General features: G+C 49.9%; 1 protein-coding gene across 2 annotated transcripts in view; it reads right to left on the reverse strand.

The window, feature by feature from the left end:
- Positions 1-945: 945 nt before the first annotated feature.
- NCKIPSD (NCK interacting protein with SH3 domain) overlaps positions 946-19,188 on the reverse strand; it is a 49,929-nt gene continuing 31,686 nt past the window's right edge. For both annotated transcript variants that reach the window (XM_058031726.1, XM_058031727.1), the window contains 8 exons: positions 16,023-16,193; positions 14,789-14,875; positions 13,298-13,436; positions 7,980-8,060; positions 6,657-6,785; positions 4,771-4,863; positions 3,149-3,321; positions 946-2,585 (listed from right to left, as the gene is read on the reverse strand). In XM_058031726.1, the coding sequence (XP_057887709.1) occupies positions 2,382-2,585; positions 3,149-3,321; positions 4,771-4,863; positions 6,657-6,785; positions 7,980-8,060; positions 13,298-13,436; positions 14,789-14,875; positions 16,023-16,193 (1,077 nt within the window). In that variant the 3' untranslated portion in view covers positions 946-2,381. The remainder of the gene's footprint in view (positions 2,586-3,148; positions 3,322-4,770; positions 4,864-6,656; positions 6,786-7,979; positions 8,061-13,297; positions 13,437-14,788; positions 14,876-16,022; positions 16,194-19,188) is intronic.

Below are 19,188 nucleotides of genomic sequence, written 5' to 3' on the forward strand. Positions count from 1 at the left end.
GCTGTGTCACTGAGGGCAAGTGCCAGATGAGCATCTCACCACAGCAGCACGTCACGGCCAACAACAAGCCCAGCAGCACTGGCAAGCAAGCCGAGGTTGGCACAGGGGCACACTCAACCATGTGCTGCACAGAGCAATGGGGCACAGGAGAGCCACCCTGGGGACACAGCAGTGAGCACTGGCAGCCCTTATGTGCCCCAACTGAGCCAGGTGTGCAAACTGCACCCTGCAAGGCCACATGCCTGGGGACTTTGGAGACACAGGCCAAAGAGGCAGGAGCTGGGACAGAGCTGCCCCCAATTCTGCAGGTAGCTGAGTTTGATGCCATCCTCAGAGTGGCACAGCTTGCACCTGGCATTCACACCCCTGCCCTGGCAGGGCTGTGCCCATGGCCTGGCTGGCTCCCTTGGCACGGAGCCAGGAGCAGACACCAGTTTCCTGCTGCCAGCCCAGTGCTCTGCCCGTGCCTGCTGTGCTCCCCTGCAGAACCCCAGGGCTGCAGGCACGGGCTGAGCTTTGGGAGCACACATCCACAGCCAAAGCACGATCCATTACACTCAGTACAGACCATTAAACCCTTCCCTGCCCGGGCTGGCTGCCGGGGCAGCTCTGCTGGGAGCCAGCTGAGGCTGCACGTACCTTGTGGGAAGTGAACTGTGAGTCCAGCTCTGCCAAACCCTTCATGTGGAGCAGCCATGCTGGGCAGGCCCCAGGAATGATGGCTGTGCCCCTAGCAAGGGCTGCTGCCCTCCACCCTTCCTTGTCAGCCAGCAACACGGTAGCAAAAGACAAGGCAAGAAGCTGAATAAGGGAAAACAACTGCATTATCCCATTTGGAGATCAGCACCCACTGCTCTGCCTCTGTGGGCAGCAGGCATCCAACCACTCCTGATGCTTTGGTGCCCCTACAACAGGACTGGGCAGGCAGGGCTACACTCACAGAAGTCCAGTTTAAGACATTTTTATTCTTCTGCAGGTTACACTTAGTGTTTAAGAAAATACAGGATCCCTTTTGACATTCATACATTTTTACAGGGAAAAAATAGGTTTCTCTACTAGGGTGGTTATTAAGCTTGGGCATTCCCAGGCTGACTTCCTTGCCCCCGTTGGCTGCCAGGCCAACACCCTCTCTTCTCAAAGCATCGCTGCCCCAATGGCCAGTCCAGGCCTGCAGAGCTTGTGTCATCCCCTCAAGCTAACAAAAAAAAGTAATTAAAGTAAATACAGTGCTCAGTATTTCCAGTTTCACAGCTCCTACACTGGCTACTGCAGAAGAAGACCTGGAGACAGGGAGTGACCACACTGTGCACACAAATATCTAAGAGACCCACGTTAGTGTGTGTGACTATCTGGACCAGGGAAGCAGGTTAATCCCGTTTGCTAGAAACCTAGAGGAAATAAAAATAAGGGTTCCCCACAATTAGCATAGTCACAAACAGCTACTGGACACCAGGCTCACGCTGCCCCTGAGTGTGCCAGGGGACAGGAGGGCAGCGGGACAGAGCTACTATGAAGCTCAAGGCAGGAAATGCACGCGCTGCACGACCCGAGCGCGCCTGCCCAAGGGAGCCCCTCTGCTCCAGGCAGGGCTGCAACAGAGTGGCAAGGGGCAGCTTCACCTGGCAGGACACGTCTTGGTGCTGTGTCCAGCCAAGGGCTTCCTAAGGGCAGTGTCATCCACGTGGCTCTTACTTCTAGGCTGCCACAGTGTGCAAGAAATTCAGATTTAAACATCACTATAGAAAGCAGATTGAAAAGCAGCTGCTGGGGTAAGACCTCCACGACCCAAGGTGGGCTGCTGCCCAGAGCAAAGCTGAAGGCTAGGAGGGAGCGAAAGGCTCACTAGACGAGGCGTTAGACAGCGAGCAGCTACTTTCCCTTGGCAGGGCTGCAGCACATTGGCACTAGCAGCAGGAAACAAAACAGATGTTACAAAAGCTTCTTCCAAGCACCAGCAGACTCCACTTGGTCACTGCAGGGAGAGAGACGCACATGGAAAAGAAGTGATACTCTAAGGCAAAGGCCTTTCTCTTCAGGACCTTGGGACACCAGTGCAGCTAAACGCCCCCCCGTGCTGGCTGCTAAGCCCCCACAAGCTCTCTGCCCTTCCCACCAACACCAGCTGCCCAAACAGCTCCTGCTGAGTCTTGCAGGCAAACCACGTGCCAGTGCCCACCCTGCCCCGGGCACCAGGCCCCGGGGGCACCCCTCACCCTCTCTGCCACTGGCGCTTCCACAGGGCCGGTGAACACTGTCCCAACCTTAGGCCTCACACAGAGGGATGTAAGGTATGAGCTGTACTGGGAGGGAATGGGGACAAAGTGTCAACAAAAGACATAGTCCATCCAAGTGGATCAAACTCCAGTCCAAGCTGAGGAGCATTAGCTGGTACCAGAAGAGATTTCTGGGAACTCTTTATAAATCTCCAAGATGATCAGTTTCTCCATCTGGCACTGCTGGTCCTCCTCCTCCTCGCCCAGGATGCGCTGCAGGATGCCCTGCAGGTCAGAGAGGCGGTGCTGGTGCTGCAGATAGGGCGTGGAGCGGATGATGGCATGCATCAGGGACAGATACTCCATCCTCAGCTGCCAAGTGCAGGGGAGACAAAACACAGAGCACAGTGAAAGATCAGAAGTGAGATAAACAAGTATGCCAGCATCCGTGACAGCATGAGCACAGCAACAGCTGTTTGCTGCTGCACCATCAACCAGAGCACAGCTCCAGAGGCACCTGCTTTTCCTTAAGTATCATTAGTAACTATGGAAAACTCTGCTTTTCCCACAGCAAGAGTGCTGCTCCTCCCCTGGCCTTGAACACGTGCACATCCCCCACCTCCTGCAACAGCAAACAAAAGAGATTTCTCCTACTACTACTCACAGAGGGTCTCTCTTCCCAAAGGTCCCTGGTCAGAAGTGTGTAGACCACCAAAAGCCTGGCAGATCTTTCTGCAGCTATGCTGGTGTGCCAGGCAGGATAAATCTTTCCTTCCTCCTCAGCTCCCAAGGTTGATTTAAGCACCCAGAAATGCTGTGCCCACCCCAGAACTCCACTCTTGCCTGCACCAGCAGGCCCCATGAGGGGCCAGGACAAACACCATTGCTCTGGGACTGTGCTCCCTTCCCCAGTGTCTGTGAGTCACTGTGAGCACCTTGTCTCCAGGGGAGAGGTCCGCAATCTGCCGCACCAGGATGTCGATCAGGACCATCATGTCTGTGTGATAGAAGATGCTGGCTGTATCCTTGCTGGCAAAGATGTCCTGCAGAAACTTCAGCACTGAGTGTGGTGGCTGAGGCTGATGTTTGAAGATGGAAACTGGATCATCTGGAGGCAGAGACACTGTGCTGAGCCACACACTCCCTGCTGCCCCTCTGCTCCATCCTCAGTGCACATCCCCTCATTAGACCCTTCAGACAGGAGCCTGCCCTGCCCTCAGTGAGCCCCTCCCTGCCCGTGGATAGCTTTGGTGCTCAAAGAGGTGAAATCAGGATGGCAGCTCTGCAGGCTACCCAGATGAGAGCAAACTCATTATGATGAGCATTAATCACTGTTTATGTTTCACTGACCATCCCAGGTGAGAGCACATTAGTACACTGCCTCTCAGTATCTCCTGTTCTTGCTCAACAGCCACCACTCATTTTCTCCCTGGTTTATTAAGAGGGGTCCAATAACCCCCCTGAAACGCCCATGAGAGCCTGTACCAAAAACAAGCTTTCACCAGAGACCAGGCTAGTACTGTTCCAGAAGCAAGAAAAGAAACACTTCCAAGTTGAAATGAGCCACCACATCCTGTTCTCTTGCAAAACACATCCCTGCAGACTGCAAGAGGGGCTCTGGGCCATGGCAGCTCCTCCAGCAGTTGTCAGGAAGGCGGGCAAAACAGAAGCATCTTCATTAGGTTGTGGGCCCCCCCCTTTCTTCTCCCAGCTCCTCACTGTAAGGTGATCTCTGCAGGGAATCTGGCAGGAAAAGGGCTAAACAAAGGCTTTGGGAGGAGGCCAGACAGAAGAGCACCGAGGTGCCTGCTGCCCTCAAGCTGATATAGTGTGGAGACAGTGATTTGCAGCCCCAAAGAGAACTAAAGCCAGAGTAAGATGAGCTGCATGCATCACAGGGTGGGTTATTTCCAGCAGCTCAACAAAATGATTTCTCTCAGGCAGCAAAGCTCCTGTGCTCCAGAAGGTATTAGCAATACAACAGTGGCCTGCAGCACAGGCTGAAAGGCCTGGCACCACTCTTCCTGCAGAGATCTCCAGTGTTCCAGCAATCTGCTCTGCAGCAGCTCTACAGCTACACTGGATTTCGCTCCATGCCTGAAGCAGACACAAGGCTAACCCTCTGCTGGCAATTCAGAAATGGAAAGTTCCACTCCAAGCAGCGTTTCTGAAGACAAAAGCTTCCTCTGCATCTGTCCCCCAGGGCAGATATTTGCCAGCACAGGCAGAGGTTTCTATGCCAGCACACATTGAGTCCTCTGCCTGTCCAAGGACACAAGTGGCCCAGGACCAGCTTTCCTCCCAGACAAGAGCTTGCCCATGGCAGCTGGTCCATGCTCTGAGATGGAGCTGATCTGACACAGAAGTGTGGAAGTAGCAGCCCCTCCTCAGCAATGCAGACTGTCACCCTCAAACTCACCAGGCAGCAGCACAGCACAGCCAGCTCCTCAGCCACCTGCACCCCTGACATCCTACCCTGTAAGAGCATGGCCATGGCTCCCCAAGGATCTTTGTGCACTCCCTGCCAGGCGTGCAGCAGTGCCACACACACTCTCACCTCCTCTGTTCAGCAGCAGCAGCAGCTTCTCTGTGAAAGTCTTCACGTTGGAGTGTTTGCTTATTGCAGTCATGATCACACTGTGTTCTGGAACTAAAGAAAAAACCTGTTCAGCATCTCCCTTTTTTCCTGAAGACCATAGTGATAAAAACGCACAATGGGTGGCCCCTATTTCACATCAGTACTCTGGGGTGCTTTGGGGAACCACAGTCTATGAGGGCTACAAAAAGTTTCAGGCCACAGAGTGGGTGGGCAGGGAAAGAGAAGGTGAAATAAATCTGGAAACAGCACATGAAACACTTGCAACTTGGTGCTTTCTCCATATATCTGATTCATGTGTGGGTTCCCAACTTGCCAGCCAAACACTGGGAAAATACCTTGCAAAGGCTTTATGTTGTCAAACATTACCTCTGCTCACAACCCTCTGCAGCCAAGGGCTCCATTCTTTGGTACCTTCTTCCTTCCTACCATCACTACCCTTCTGGAACTTAGAGTTTTATGAGTTCTCTTAAGAAGGGTCCCAGGAGCATCCCAGAAAAGTTCTTCCCAGCACTCAGCACTGTGCTGTGCAAGGGCACAGGCTGAAGACTTCTAGGAACTGTCCCCTTGCCTGGTCTGGGAGTGATTTGCTGTAAAATACATTTATCCCAGCTTTAGTATGTGTGTGAGTGTGCACACTCAATCACAGCTCAGTGTGGCTATTTCTGTGGCCTGTAATATTTCACAGGCTGCAGAGTGTTTCAGGATCCTGAAGGCCATCAATATAATATGCATTTAGGAGAGTTTTTGAACTAATGCTGTACAACTAAACTACATGATAGATGAATCTTGCAGACATAGGGATAAAAATTCAATCCACCAATAAGCAACGTGAACATCATTTAACATTTTCTTAGCATCAGAGAACAAGTCACTGCTCTCAGCTATGCCCCAGGTGGGCAATAATCCCCAGAAACACACTGCCTGTCATGCATTCCTGCCTAATTACAGTAGCCAGCAAGGACATGGGTAACTGTGGGAAGGGGTAATGAATGCAGGCAGCAGAGATATACTTAATCAGTTTCTGTGCACTCAACTTTCACAGGAAATTAGAAATATTTTAATGACACACCACCCAAAAGAACAGGTAAATTACTGGACACATCGTTGCGGCTTTATCTTCCCCTCTCTCCAAAAACTCAAGGATAATGTCATGAAGTAGATCAAGGGTAAATAATTAACTAAAGACAATTGGAGCAACAGGACACTGGGTTAAGGAATGGCCTCTCTTAGCAAGACCTGGAACTACATTCCAGTCTTCCAAAAGGCTTCAAAATGTGCAGGCAGAGAGAAGGAAGACGCTCTTCCCTAAGGACCTGATCTGCTGTCTGTCCTCGTGGAGTTCAGCAGGGCAGGGAGGAGAGAGAACAAGGGCAAAGAGGGGACAGCACATCTCAGGCCAATGCTGAAGGGCTTGGCCTCAACAGCTTGGCACTGGATGAGCTTCAGACAGTGTGGACAGGGAAGTAGAAGCTTTGCCAAGACTTGGAGAAGGCAGAGGACTTTTGTTGTGAGTTAGTATTGAGAAATGCCCACTGAAGCATCTTCTCTCCCAGGTCACTCATGCCTATAAATTAACCCCACTCATGCTCTGCAAGTACACCCCAAGAACTCTTTTGACAGTGACAAATCCACTGAGCTGCCCAGGGTGCTGGGCAGGGGGTCTCAGACCATTTTTTCCTCTAGGGTTTTGCACTACACTTAAACACAGTGCTGTACCAGAGACTAGGAAAGCTGGTTGGTGGTTACAGCACCATCAAGACTCAGTAAGATTCTCCCTCCCCATTTTTCACACTCTCACTGCAGACCACTGAAATGCTGCCAAGGCAGAGCAGCAGCAGTTGAACCTGGAATGTGGAGATTGAAGGCCAGAAGGACGTTGACAAACAAGTCAGGCAGCTGGTCAGTGGTGTCCGAGGGCAGCCCGTCCTCAATCACATCCAGCAGGAACTGCACAAACTGAGAGTTGAGATGTTCTGCACAAGGACAAAGGGGAGTTTACAGCACAGTGAAAATAAACCAAGCAACAAGGGACCATCCAAGCCACTTTTATGCTTAAAAACCATTAGTATCAGTCTCTGGGGAATGGTGGGCTCTTCAAGTGGACTAGACAGAACACTGAAGCATCTTTGTGTGAGACACAGTGCAGGGGATTGCTAAAATTCAGTACTCCAAATGGCTTTTTTTTTTTTTGAGTAAACCACCAAATCCTGCTCTAGCTGTTGCAGAACCAATGCCAGCAGTGAAGGCTTCAAGGTAAGAAAAGATTGGCATTCTTGACCACAGGTTCAGTTAATCTCTTTTAAAAAAACCCTAATAACCTAGATCATTAGTAATAACCCAGTTTTCAATTCAGCTATTAGGAAAGCTCAGGAGCTCATGCAAATAAGTCCACCTGCAGGAAATAACTGCCAGGGTTACACAAGGAGAGGTAAACAGGAGGTGTAGAGGCTCATTCCAGTCTCTACTGCACCACTTTTAATCTTGCACAAGTTTACCCAGGGTTAAGGTAAAGCTGCTGACAAGATATTTATAAAATCTCTACTGCATTTCTAGGAAAATTAAGTCCAGAATTTCCCAAATATGAAATAGCTGTGGGAAGAAGTGGGCAGGGCTTTCTGGCTGAAATGAAAGGACAGAGAATAAAACAGGGAGAATATTTGCACTTTGTAATTAACCACAATACCCTTAATCATCTCCACTTTCCCTAAGAGCCTGAACTACAGAGAGCTGCACTATCCTGCTAGAAGAGAGACCAGAAAGAGGCCACATTATGCAGCTGACAGCCTTAGTGGGTGTTTGTGTAGGGATCTGGGATCTCAGCCTCATCAGCAGACAGTCTCCAAAGCAAGTAAGAGGTGTGTGCTTTCACACAGGCCAGAGGTAAAACAAAATGCCACTTAGTCACAGGGATGGGCAAATCCATGTTGCCTGCAGCATGGCACTCAGTTCTCCACTGCTCTAACCCAGATTTGTGCTGCTCTTCGGAAATCTGGCACCTCAGCCCTGTGCTTCAGCCAGGCTCTACTGATAAAGAACAGACCCTACTCTTGGTGGGCTTCCACTGAGTTGTCCCTGGCCTTGGCCATCAGGAGAAGTCCCTTCCCCATGTCTGCCAGCATGCCCAGACATCCCATCACCAGCTCTGCCATGAGCACAGCCACTCTTACCATAGTGGTGATATGGCAGGGGCTCCCCCATGGAGAACATCATGGCCAGCACCAGGGCAGAGTAACACATCTTCTGATGATCTGCAAGGCAAAGGTCCTGGCATTAGCTCTTCTGAGGATGTGGAACCTTTCCCCAGCTGCAGCTGGGAATCACACACTTCATACAGGCATGTAACACTCCTCATTCCTGTACTGACTGAGCAGTAAGGGTGTTTGTCCCCATTTTAGCACAGCACACGCCTTCTGTGCCGTGTGTTTCCAAAGCAATTTAAAAATAATCATAACAGAGTCCTCTATTTTTTCCCCTCTACTTCAGAGGATCTGGGCAAACTTGAGCTGAATAATTAAAAACCTCCCCTGCACAGTCCCAGGACACATCCCATAGTTATGTAATTATTGAACCCAGAAAAAGCATCCATCTGGCCAGCTCAAAATACTGCCTGTTCCAACCAACACCACCCCCAGACAGACATGCTGCTTGTTACCATCTCTGCACTGCTCTACTTTTGCTACCTCAGCTCTGCCTGAAGGTATAAAAGGTCCCTGGGGAGAGCAGATCACTGCTCAGGCTGTGCATCTGCCCACCTCCCAGGCCACACATCTCCAGCACTGATACATCCCACAGCCTCCCAGCCCAACACAATTTTTGCTGGCAGCAGCTATCTGTGAATGCTCCAAAGAACCCCTGCCAGTGTCTTTCCTGAATTTTAATTAATGGATACCTCTCAATAGATATTTGAAGAAAAAAAAAAAAAGTCATCAAATAGAATCTGTGCCCTCATCAAATGTACCCTCTGTCCAGTTCAGCAAGTCTGAAGGCAATAGGAAAATGAGTATTATTTAGGTTACCACACGTACTGGCTAAATAAAGTTCAGCTACATCTGCCAGAAAGAGCCCAGGGGGAACAAGGAAACTGAAGGTATAACTATGAAAAACTGACCAAAGCTACTTTTCATCAGAGGAGAAAAAGGCCCCTTCAATCTATGGTGCTTTTCCTGGCCATACTGCTGCCCTGCACAATACACACCTGTTCAGTGCTCCCTCCAAACCCTTCAAGATATTTCACTTCTCCATGCACAAAGCCACCATCTCTAAGCCTCTGCACCCTGCAGTTGGGCTTTGACTGCACAGGCTGATGCCTTCAATGTCACCACTCACTCCTGCACTTGGCCAAAGGACCTGCAACACTTGGCACCTCTCAGGTTTACTGTCAGCATGGGGGAAAATGCTATGGAGTCATTCCAGCCCCATGCCCCCTGGAAAGGCAGCTCTGCCAGCAAAGCCTCTCCACTCAAAGCACACTCACACTGTCACAGCTCCACACGATGCCTCACATTTCCATCAGCAAGTACTTGGAGTAAAAATAGATCATTTGCAGCTTAACCAGATACTACAGTATGAACAAGATTAAGAGTTTGTAGACCATGTGGCAGCAAAGGAAGGCTGAAAACTGCTGTTTACTCTCTGTAAACAGAGAGGGAGGATATTTAATGACTTCAATATAATTCATACTTCTTATATAAGAAGTACTCAGCTATAAGGTGACAGTAATGCCAGAGCAGACAGTAGCAGAAAAGGGATCTGACAAACTGTTCACCACATGATTTCTTCATTCTTCCCTCCATGGCTACAGGAGCTGGGTCTCAGAGGCAGGACACTGCAGTAGGGAGACACAGGGAGCTGCTGTTTTCATGTTCCTAAAAAGGCTTTCTTTTGTCAATAAAATATTTTCTCTCATCACATCAGGAGCAATGAAATAAAGTAAGAGCCAGAAGCCAGTGATAAACGCGGCAGTAGCAAATATGGAGGAACAGACTAGAGATGGGAGGGAAGAGTGTAGTTTTATACCTCCTTGGTCCATCTGCCATTAACTGATGTCCATTCATCTTGGCTGACAGTAGTCCACATGACTAGGAGGCAAATCTTGTTGTATTTCCCTACAGATGACAAATCAAAGAATGCTGAAACCAGCCAGAAACCAGAACTTGGGGCAAATCCAGATGACCCCAGAACACTCACACTGCATAGGCTCCACAAGTTTTTGGGAGTGTCCCAGCTGCAGCAGGACAAGACTCCAAGACTCACCATGCTGAAGAGCAGAGTAACTGTCAGTCAAAACAGAGCTTCTGGGTTTTACCTTACAGAGCAGCACCAGTTGTGTCAGAAATTAGGCAGTATCAATGCAGCTCTCCTGAAGCAGAGGGACTGCTGACAACAGACTGAAAAGCATCACTGAAGCAGCCACGACAGGTGGGAGAGATACAGCTGTTTGCTTACCAGCCTGCATTGCTGAAAACTACTGAGATAGTGGTGAGAAACTGCAATCATGTATAATGTAAAAGCATTTCTCACAGGCCTTTGAAAACCTTGCTTCCACCTTCTAAACACAGCAGTGTGAAATGTGGGCACTGGAAGCAGACACAATTGTCTGTGGCTGAGGGGAGGAGAGCCTGACAGCTGACTTGCATGCAAACTGTGCTGCAACAAGGGAGAAAGTCATGACTACAGACTGGATTATCCCTGTTTGTTTTCTTTGGAATTGCTCTGGCTAACTCTGTCTTGCTGTGGCTTATTATAAGGTGTTCTAACATGGATAGATGTGCAGGCCAGCTGCAGCAGAGGGAAGGAGCTGCCCAGAAGCAGTAAGACCCAAGCATCTGCAGAAGAACTGGCCAGCAGCCAACCTGCCTGCATCAGTCCCAGGGTAAAGCCCTTCTCACCAAAGGCACCCAGCATCCACAGCCAGAGCTGCTGCCCCAGCTGCTCTGCAATAACAAGCCAGGAGGGATCCCCCAGAGCTGCTGCAGCCAGTTCCAGCTCCCCAGCTGTGCAGTGCTGGCACTGACTGCCCTGGCTGCAGTCACCCACAGGAGGGATTAGCTATTCCACAGCATGTCATGGATCAGCTGCTAGTCCCCAGTTTTTAGTACCAAAATAAGCTCAAGTCATTCTAGGATTCAAGGTCATGCTTTCACACAAGCTTGCCATTTGCTGGCAGCACATGAAGCAGTAAAGCACCAGCATGGCAGGAGGGAACTACTAATGCCCTGAAACACCTCTGAAGGACAGACACATTTTGGCCAAGGATGGTTACCCCCCTGCAGCCCCACTGTGAAGGCTGGGAGGAATGGATGATGCACAGATGCCATTGCACAAGTGCCTGCCATAAAGCTTAGCCCAAGGAAAGCAGCACAGGATGAGAACACTGATTTGTGAGGCTCCTGTATCCACACAGTGGTCTGTCAGCAAAGGAGGAGCAGCTTTTCACCCTCCAACTGGACCACTTTACAGCAAGGAGGGAAAAAATCCTCACCTTGAGATGATGCTAGGGAAAGGGAGATGCTGCAGAGCTGCAGGCCAGCAGCTCAGAGGACACAGTAGAGCCATTCCTCACCCACTTCCACTGCCCTACTTTTAGGACCCCAAAGCAGAGCCAGGAGTTGCTGTGAGACAGGCCTGCTCCAGCCTAAGTGCTCCCTGGAGATCAGCAGAGGTGTGCAGAAGTCACACAGGTCAGGGCTCAAAGCTCCACACCCACCAGGAGGCTGAATCAGCTGTGCTGTCTGGGATGACACAGCCCCAGGCAAACACAGCATCACTGCAAGCAGCAAGCAGTAAGAAGGGTGACCAGCCCACTCTGCCTGCACAAAGACAGCTCAGGAACAGGCCAGGAGACAGAACCCTCTTTGGGAAGGTGCACAGGGTGCTCACTTGGGGACAGTCTTTGTGAATGAATGATGGAGGCACAATAAAGTTTTGTTTTGGCAGCACAAAATCAGGAGAAATGCTGCTGCAGGAGCACAGTCACAGTCCCATAACCAAGCAGCATTTGCTTCTTGGGCAGTAAAACCTCAGCCTGGAGAAGATGCTTCTGAGGCATAACCAGATTAAACACCAAGAGTGTGGCAAGTTCACAGCACATAATTCATAAGCAACAGTAACAAAAGAGGAAGCACAGGAGTAATACTTGCAGTCCCACAGCACCAGCCCTTTCCCCTGCCCTGAAATGCCACCCTCCTCACCTCTGAAATGCCTGCACTTCAAAGCATCTAGGCAGAGACAAGTGCAAAGCCTTCTGCAACAGGCTTGATTTTCATCTCCACAGCCCTTTCCAGACACAAGATGAGCCCTGTTAATGCTGCCCAGAGAGCCAGGTTGGCAGGGACTCATCTGAGGTGGGATGCTGGGACAGGAATGTCTATTATGCAGGTTCAAAGTGGCCATCTAGGACATTTACTCAGCTCACATACAATGGATGGGCCAGTCCCTGTTCTCTGCAGACCTGTCAACCCCTACACAGTCTCATCACCAAATTATACCACTCACAGCTCCATGACACCCACAACAAACTAACAGACTGCAACCAGGGCAACAAGGCAGCAAACACCAGGCTCTGCTGATTTGATCCACGTGGTCACTCAGCAGCTACTCTAATTGTGGGTCACAATTATCACAAGACAATGGATTTTCAATGTCCTTTTAAGAGGAATATGCCACTGCCAGCACTGGTGGCCAACAGGTTGGCTTCAAAATGGGGAGCAAAGCTGTGACTGTCCAGGACCAGGCATGTGTGGGGAGCTGGAAGGTAACTCCAGGGGAGTATTACTACATATTCACCTTACTCTTAGGCTTTTTCCCAGCATGTGCTTCTGGCTGCCCAGAAATAAAGGACACTGGGCTAAGCAGGAGCTCTGAGGGCACAAAGGACATCCCTGTTAGTAGCAGGGACAGGTCATCCTAACAAATGGAGGAGGGTGAAGTAGAAGGAACATGAGGGCAAAGCCTGAGTATGGAAAGCAAAGAGCTGGGAAATCCTGGGCCATGGCACTATCCTGCAGAGGACCAGGACTGCAATGCCAACAACAGCACTACCTTGGCACAGTGGTGGAGAGAAGGCCTTTTCCTTTAACCAGCACACACCTCACTCACCACAGTGAAACACCACAAAAATTGGGTACAGAACACTGGAAAAACCTCTTTAAGAAACTGCAGAGATCTTCCTTGAGATCTGCAAGTGTCTCTTGTCAGCATTATGAAACAAAACTGGAACAACTCAAAACGTGTTTTAAGACATCTACAAGAAGTGACACAGATCATTCATGGCATGTTCAAGAGCTGGAGGGCCTGGCACCATTGGACTGAAACATCCCTTCCTGTTCATTCCCAGTTACAGAGGTGATAACCTGAATAACTTCAGAACCAGACACCATCCCCCAGGCATGTGGAGCAGCCAGGCAATGGGGGGCCATGCTGCTGCTGCAAATCCTGTGATGGCAGCACACATGCCAGGGCTGTGGGAGCAGCAGCTCTGGCTCACCCTGTGTGTGGGTCTGCATGTCCCGGGCCAGCTCCATGGGCAGCACAGAATTCACCAGCGTGGAGATCACAGCAGCATCCAGGTTGCACATGGCTCCAAAGCACTTCAGCAGCAGCAGGCGCAGGGGCACCCTGTGTTCCTGCAAAACCAAGTGCTTACATCAAACCATGTCCTGAGGAGGGCTCACTGAGGCAGAGACTCAGAAGTTCCTGTTGTTGGGAAGCCACAGACCTCCCCAGGGAGACATGAACCCAGAAGCTCTAAAAGCTTTTAGCAACAGTACAGGAATCACTTTACAATAATGTTCACAACTGGGCTGGCTACAGGTTGTTGGCCTGTGTGGTCAGAGGGCATGTGGCAGCCAGAGCTCAGATCTGAGATCCACATCACCCACTAAATCTGGTAACACACCAACAAGCCATACCTGTCCCCAGCAAAGAGACTGAATGTGCTGGGCAGCCAGAATTCTCTGAGCATGTTAAGGCTTTGTGAACACTGCTCTCATTAAGGTTTCATGACAAGGTAACATTTGCAAGCTCTCTTCAGAAAGTTTTGGGAGATGCAAGGATTCCATCAAAGATGATGCTCAGCCTGCACCCCCCCTGCAGGAGTTCTGATGCTGAGGTAACCTGCATACTCCACCCCCAGCCAACAGCTCCAGGGTTCAGAGAACACAAGAGAGCCAAGCCCTGGCACTGGGCATGACAGCAGCCAGGACAGGACACCCAACTGCTCCTTACCTGGTCAGGCTTCCTTGGAATTGTGGTCAGAGAGGAGCAGGCAGTGAAGGTCAGCAGGCTCTGAATGCCCAGCCTGCCTTCCTGCTCTCAGCTAAGCCACAGCCCCCTCTGAGATGCTGAGATCTGGGTTCAGACACACAAGGGCTGGGTGAAAGCAAAATGCCACAAGACTTGATGTACTGTAGCTGGGGACTTGGGGAAAAGATGGGGACACGTTTTCTACTCCCACAGAGTCCTACAACAGAACTTTCCAGGAAGGAGAGGGGCAAAGCAGCACTATATAAGGGTTTAGGGCAAAACTTACATTTCTTCCTCTAAACTGATTTCCTTCCCCACTCCCAAGGCTTCTACTCATTACCTTCCTAACCAAAGTTATTTACAAATGCACAGGGGTGCATCAATTTAAAGAAGAGCAATCACAGATCTCCCCAAGGCATCCTCTGAATTCCTTCCTCTAGACAGCAGTGATGCCAATGCTGTCCCTCAATGGGCCAGTAAAAGCATCAAGCTTTACCCTTGCCAAGTGCTAGCTACTGCTTCAAAGTCTACAGCACCCTCTGCTCTTTCACACAGCTTTCATCCACAGCATTGACACAGCCAGCACTCAAAAGGGACATGCTGCAGTTTCAGTGAGACCACAGAACTGCCCTATCCAAGGGAAACATTTTAAATACATTCATTGTACCAACCCTGCTCTTCTGCATGTTCAGGGAAATCTTAAAGAGACATTTGGTGCATTCTGCCACCTTACCATCTGATAATACGCCACAAGGGACAGCACAGATTCAAACTCATTCTTCTTGCACATTTTCTTGCAAACTTCTGGGTCTGCATCTGTCTGGAAGAAGGAATTGACAGGTAACCCAGTGACACATCAAAGCAGAAGGTGCCTGTGCAGGGACCTTGAGGGAGTCCACTTGCTATCAGATCTCAGTAGCCCCAATATCTCACAAAGAAACTGAAGGCAGAGCACAGAAACAGATCAAGAACCACCACCCTTCACCATCAAGGTGGATTCTTGAGATATGCCTCTGTCATAGAGCACGTCTCGGCTGAAAATATCTAAAACACAACCCAAACAGCACCTGATTGAGAGCATCCCACAGTTACACAGGGCAGCTCCAGCACTGCTCCCATCCTGAGAAGGACATCTTCTCCCATCCCTAAGTTAGGGGGAAATGGTTGCACAAAATCCCACTCAGCCTTGCCCTGCAGGCCCACAGCAAGGCAGCACAGGCTGCATGCAGAGTGACAAAGACCCTGGCATTTATTACAGAAAATGTGCCTGTTTTTTCCAGAACTGGAGAGGACTATACAATAGTGCCAGAGCAAACCCCTAACACAGACCATGTCACTGCACTGAGGGCAGCTCCCCAGTCATCCCTGGACACAGATGGCCTTGTACATACTGGTGAGAATGCTGGGACAGTAATCCCACTGCTGCTCACCATGGGCATGTTCCTCTCCTGTATGCAGAGATAAGTGAGATGATTTATACTTTCTCACAAAAACAGCTTTAAAGCTCACTTTCAAGGCAACCAAAGAATGTTCTTTGCATTTGATGAGCTTAACCCCACAGGCACCTCCCAGCAATGGAGGCTATCTTGAGGGGATGATGTTTTAAATGGGCTCAGGAGTGCAACAACCCTCATCAGAGACTTCCAGGTTTTCTGTGGCAGGTTGGATATTTTGGAGGTGAGGGTTTATATCCCCTTGTGATAGGTAAATACCAAAACTACCATGAACAGCTCAGTAATGCTTTTCAGAACAGCTCTATAAGGTGGAATGGAGAGTAAAGGCAGCTCAGAGGCACTGCAGAGCCCACAGAGAAGGGCAGGGCTCACTGACACTAAAAGATGCACAAGAGACCTGTGTCCCCAAAACAGCCGATCCAGTGGCAACACAGGGGTGAAGGAGGTCAAAGAAAAGGAGCTTCACCAGCACTGTGTGCTCTGGTGTGCCTGTGAAGAGAGGGATTTACTCACCAGGATGCGAAGCAGCTCCTCCAGGTAGCAGCAGATGACATTCTCATCCTCGTAGAGGGCCCAGCTGCGCTGCTGAGCATCGTCCTTGTGCCTGGCCAGATCGGCAAAGATCACCTCCAGCCGCTGCTCGTCGTGGCAGATCTGGCCCGAGGGCAGCCCCGCACTCAGGTTCTGCACGACAGCAAAACCCCTGGTTAGTGGGGCCCTGACAGCTGGCTCTTGTTTGGGTGTCTGTTCCCTGCAATCTTGTCTCACAACTGGCAGCTGACCTCATTCAGTCAAGAGCTGGCAGTATAAAACCAGGAAGTTTATGACACATGTTATTTCAGATCTCATACTTTTGGAGCCTCTTCCCTCCGTAGATTCTGGAAATCATCCTGAGAATGGGAAAAGCCACACCAGCCCAGTATGGGCCAGGACCACTGCCAGGCAGCAGCTGAGCACCCCCAGTGAAACAGACATGTCCTGGACAGGAGACCACCACACTGCACAGCTGCCTCGAGGCAGAAGAAGTTCCCTCTGCTGCCCACTCCCTCCAGCCTGAAAGGGACAGATCTGCCTTGAATTCTTAGCTCTTGGCACTTGTATGGTGCTCTCCATGCCAGCTGCTCTAGGCCTGGATCCTCTGCAGCAAGAACAGGAACCAACTCATCATGGGCTGCTTTGGTTTCGCTTCATTCTGAACAGCAGAGCTCCACTGTTCACCACAGCTCTGAAGTGTGTGGCCACCCAGCAAACCTTACTGCACACAATCCATTCTCCAACTGCTGTCAACTGCATCCCCAACACTTCCACCTCACACACAACCCTTGCCATGAAGGTCTCAGTCTTCAGTTGCCTTTCCTTTGCTCCTCCTCTCCTTCAAGAAAGAGGGGAGTGGTGAGGGTGCATTTAACCCACCTGAACAGCCACTGTGCTCTGGGATTTAGGATAAGCCTCTAGGACCTAAGTATATCACATGAATCACTTGGTTTCCTGAAAGCAAGGCAAGAAGGGGGGTTCAGTACATGGAACTGAGCTGATCACAGGTGAGGTGCCCAGGCACTATTAAGAGAGGTAAGGACTAATTTGTGAAAGAGCTTAAATTATATACACAAGAGTTTGGCAGCAGTGACAACATGCAGCAGGAGATCAGTGAGGTGGAAGAGAACCAAGCTGAGAAATTCAAACAACAGGGAAAACCCACTCACTGAGATCAAATTCCTACAAATTTTTGGATGAGGCTGTCTTACCACATGCAGCAACAAGTCATGATCACTCAGTGAGGAAAGCCCTGTACAACTTACCAGCCAGGAACCTGGAACCTCAGAGAAGTCTTAGTCCTTCCAGCAGGCTGGCTGTGCAGGCAGGGGCACAAGCCTTTAGGCAGACTTCACTTTGGGAGCAGAGCAGATAGATTTTGTACAGAGACACAGCCCATGTCTTGTGCCAGCTGTGACACCTGCACATGGATGGCCAAGTGCAGGAGCTGCACCCCTCCTGCCTATCCCCACCCTCCTGCCCTCTCTGGGGAAACCACTCCATGTGTAACCACTCCAAGTAATGTCTTGCCTGCTTTATTAGAGACAGATTTGTTAGTCATTTGCTTTGGGGTATGAACTAATTTAGGACTTCAAGTCCATGCTTCAGTCATAAAATAAAGACATTTTCTTGTTGCTGCTTCTTATATAACTTTTGTCAGGCAGGTAATGAAGGAAGAAGCATGCAGGTTTAACACAAGCCTCTGTCCACACTTGAAATTTTGGGAAGCTGTGGGTGACCTAGCAGAAAAGCAGGTAGCCAGCTGTAAGAGAGCACAACAGCTTTCAGGAGCTGAGTACAAGCATGAGAATTTCCCTCTAAATGGTGATTTATCAGAAGCAAATACATTAAGAGACTCACTTCATCTTGCCACCCCCCTGCTTCTCCTTAGGAGGACCTACAGCACTGCAGGGTCACCTGCCTGTCCTCAAGAGTCCCAGCTCCCTGGGAGAGGGTTCTCCCTTATGTGCCTTACATCCTCCTCCCTGGAGCACTGCAGGGCCAGTCCTACCTCAATCCACTGCTGGGCTCTTTTTGGATGACCATTTTAATGAGTATTCATTTTAATGATCCCTCTACTCAGCATCTTACCACTAATCTACTTTCTCCAATCCTTCATCTGCAGCCCTTAATGACTCCACTGAGCCTCAAGCTTGGATGGACTTGGATGAGATCAATCCATTAACAAGCTATTCCATCTGACCATGTAACTACACCTCACACTGTCTCAGTGCACTTTCAGCACCATTCTCAGCCCTCCCATCACCAGGATCAGGTCTCTGCTTATTAAACATCTTGGCAGCTACTACAACATGCAGCATCATCATATGGCCATTTCCAGGAATCTGCTGGAGAGCCCATAAGCAGAAGGAGGTTTCAGTATTTCTAACAATGCCACTTTGCATTATCTTGCCACTTCAAATAATTCCCTGCCTCCAGCCCAGCAGAACAAGCTGCTACAGGGATTTCATTCTTCCTGAGCAGCCCAAAACCATTTTGGGAACTTTATCATACCCACACTGCTCAGAGGTGGCCACATCTGCAATGCAAACCCAGCTGCTATCCTGCCCTGCCCATTTCTTCTTTTCTCTTGCCTCCCTCCCCACCATATCCCACCAGCAAGTGCAGTGTCCAAATTTCCAACGAGCTCCCATGAAAGCCAGCTCCAGTTCAGTCACTGCAATGCTGCCTTTGAAAAGAGGTTTCAGTCCCCTTGTGCATCTTACCCAGTCACTGTGACATATATCAGGAGCTAGCTCATGGACAAGAAGAGGGACAATTTCCAAGGCCAGGCCAGATGCTGACACAGGGAAGCCAACCTGGCAGGTTTTCTCCTGCAGATCCCAAATAGTATGGTATCTCTGAAGCATCTTTCCTAAGGGGTGAGCTCCTCAGCACCCTCCTTGTCTCTGCTGTTCCCCCAACCTAGCCTTACATCACCTCTCAAGAAGCAGCAGCAGGATGCTGTCCCAGCATCTTTTATTCTCTAAAAAAACCCACATGCCTGTACAGACTCCATGCTGGAAGGCAGCAAGGTAAATAAGATGGAAGTACTATTCAACCTTCAGAAGGCACTGGGGATAGAAGAGAGGTCAGAGATTCTGGAATTGATTTAGTAAACCAGTGAGCTGACTTTAAATTAAGA

The sequence above is a fragment of the Melospiza georgiana genome, chromosome 11, assembly GCF_028018845.1.
Source record: "Melospiza georgiana isolate bMelGeo1 chromosome 11, bMelGeo1.pri, whole genome shotgun sequence".
Taxonomy (NCBI): Eukaryota; Metazoa; Chordata; class Aves; order Passeriformes; family Passerellidae; genus Melospiza; species Melospiza georgiana.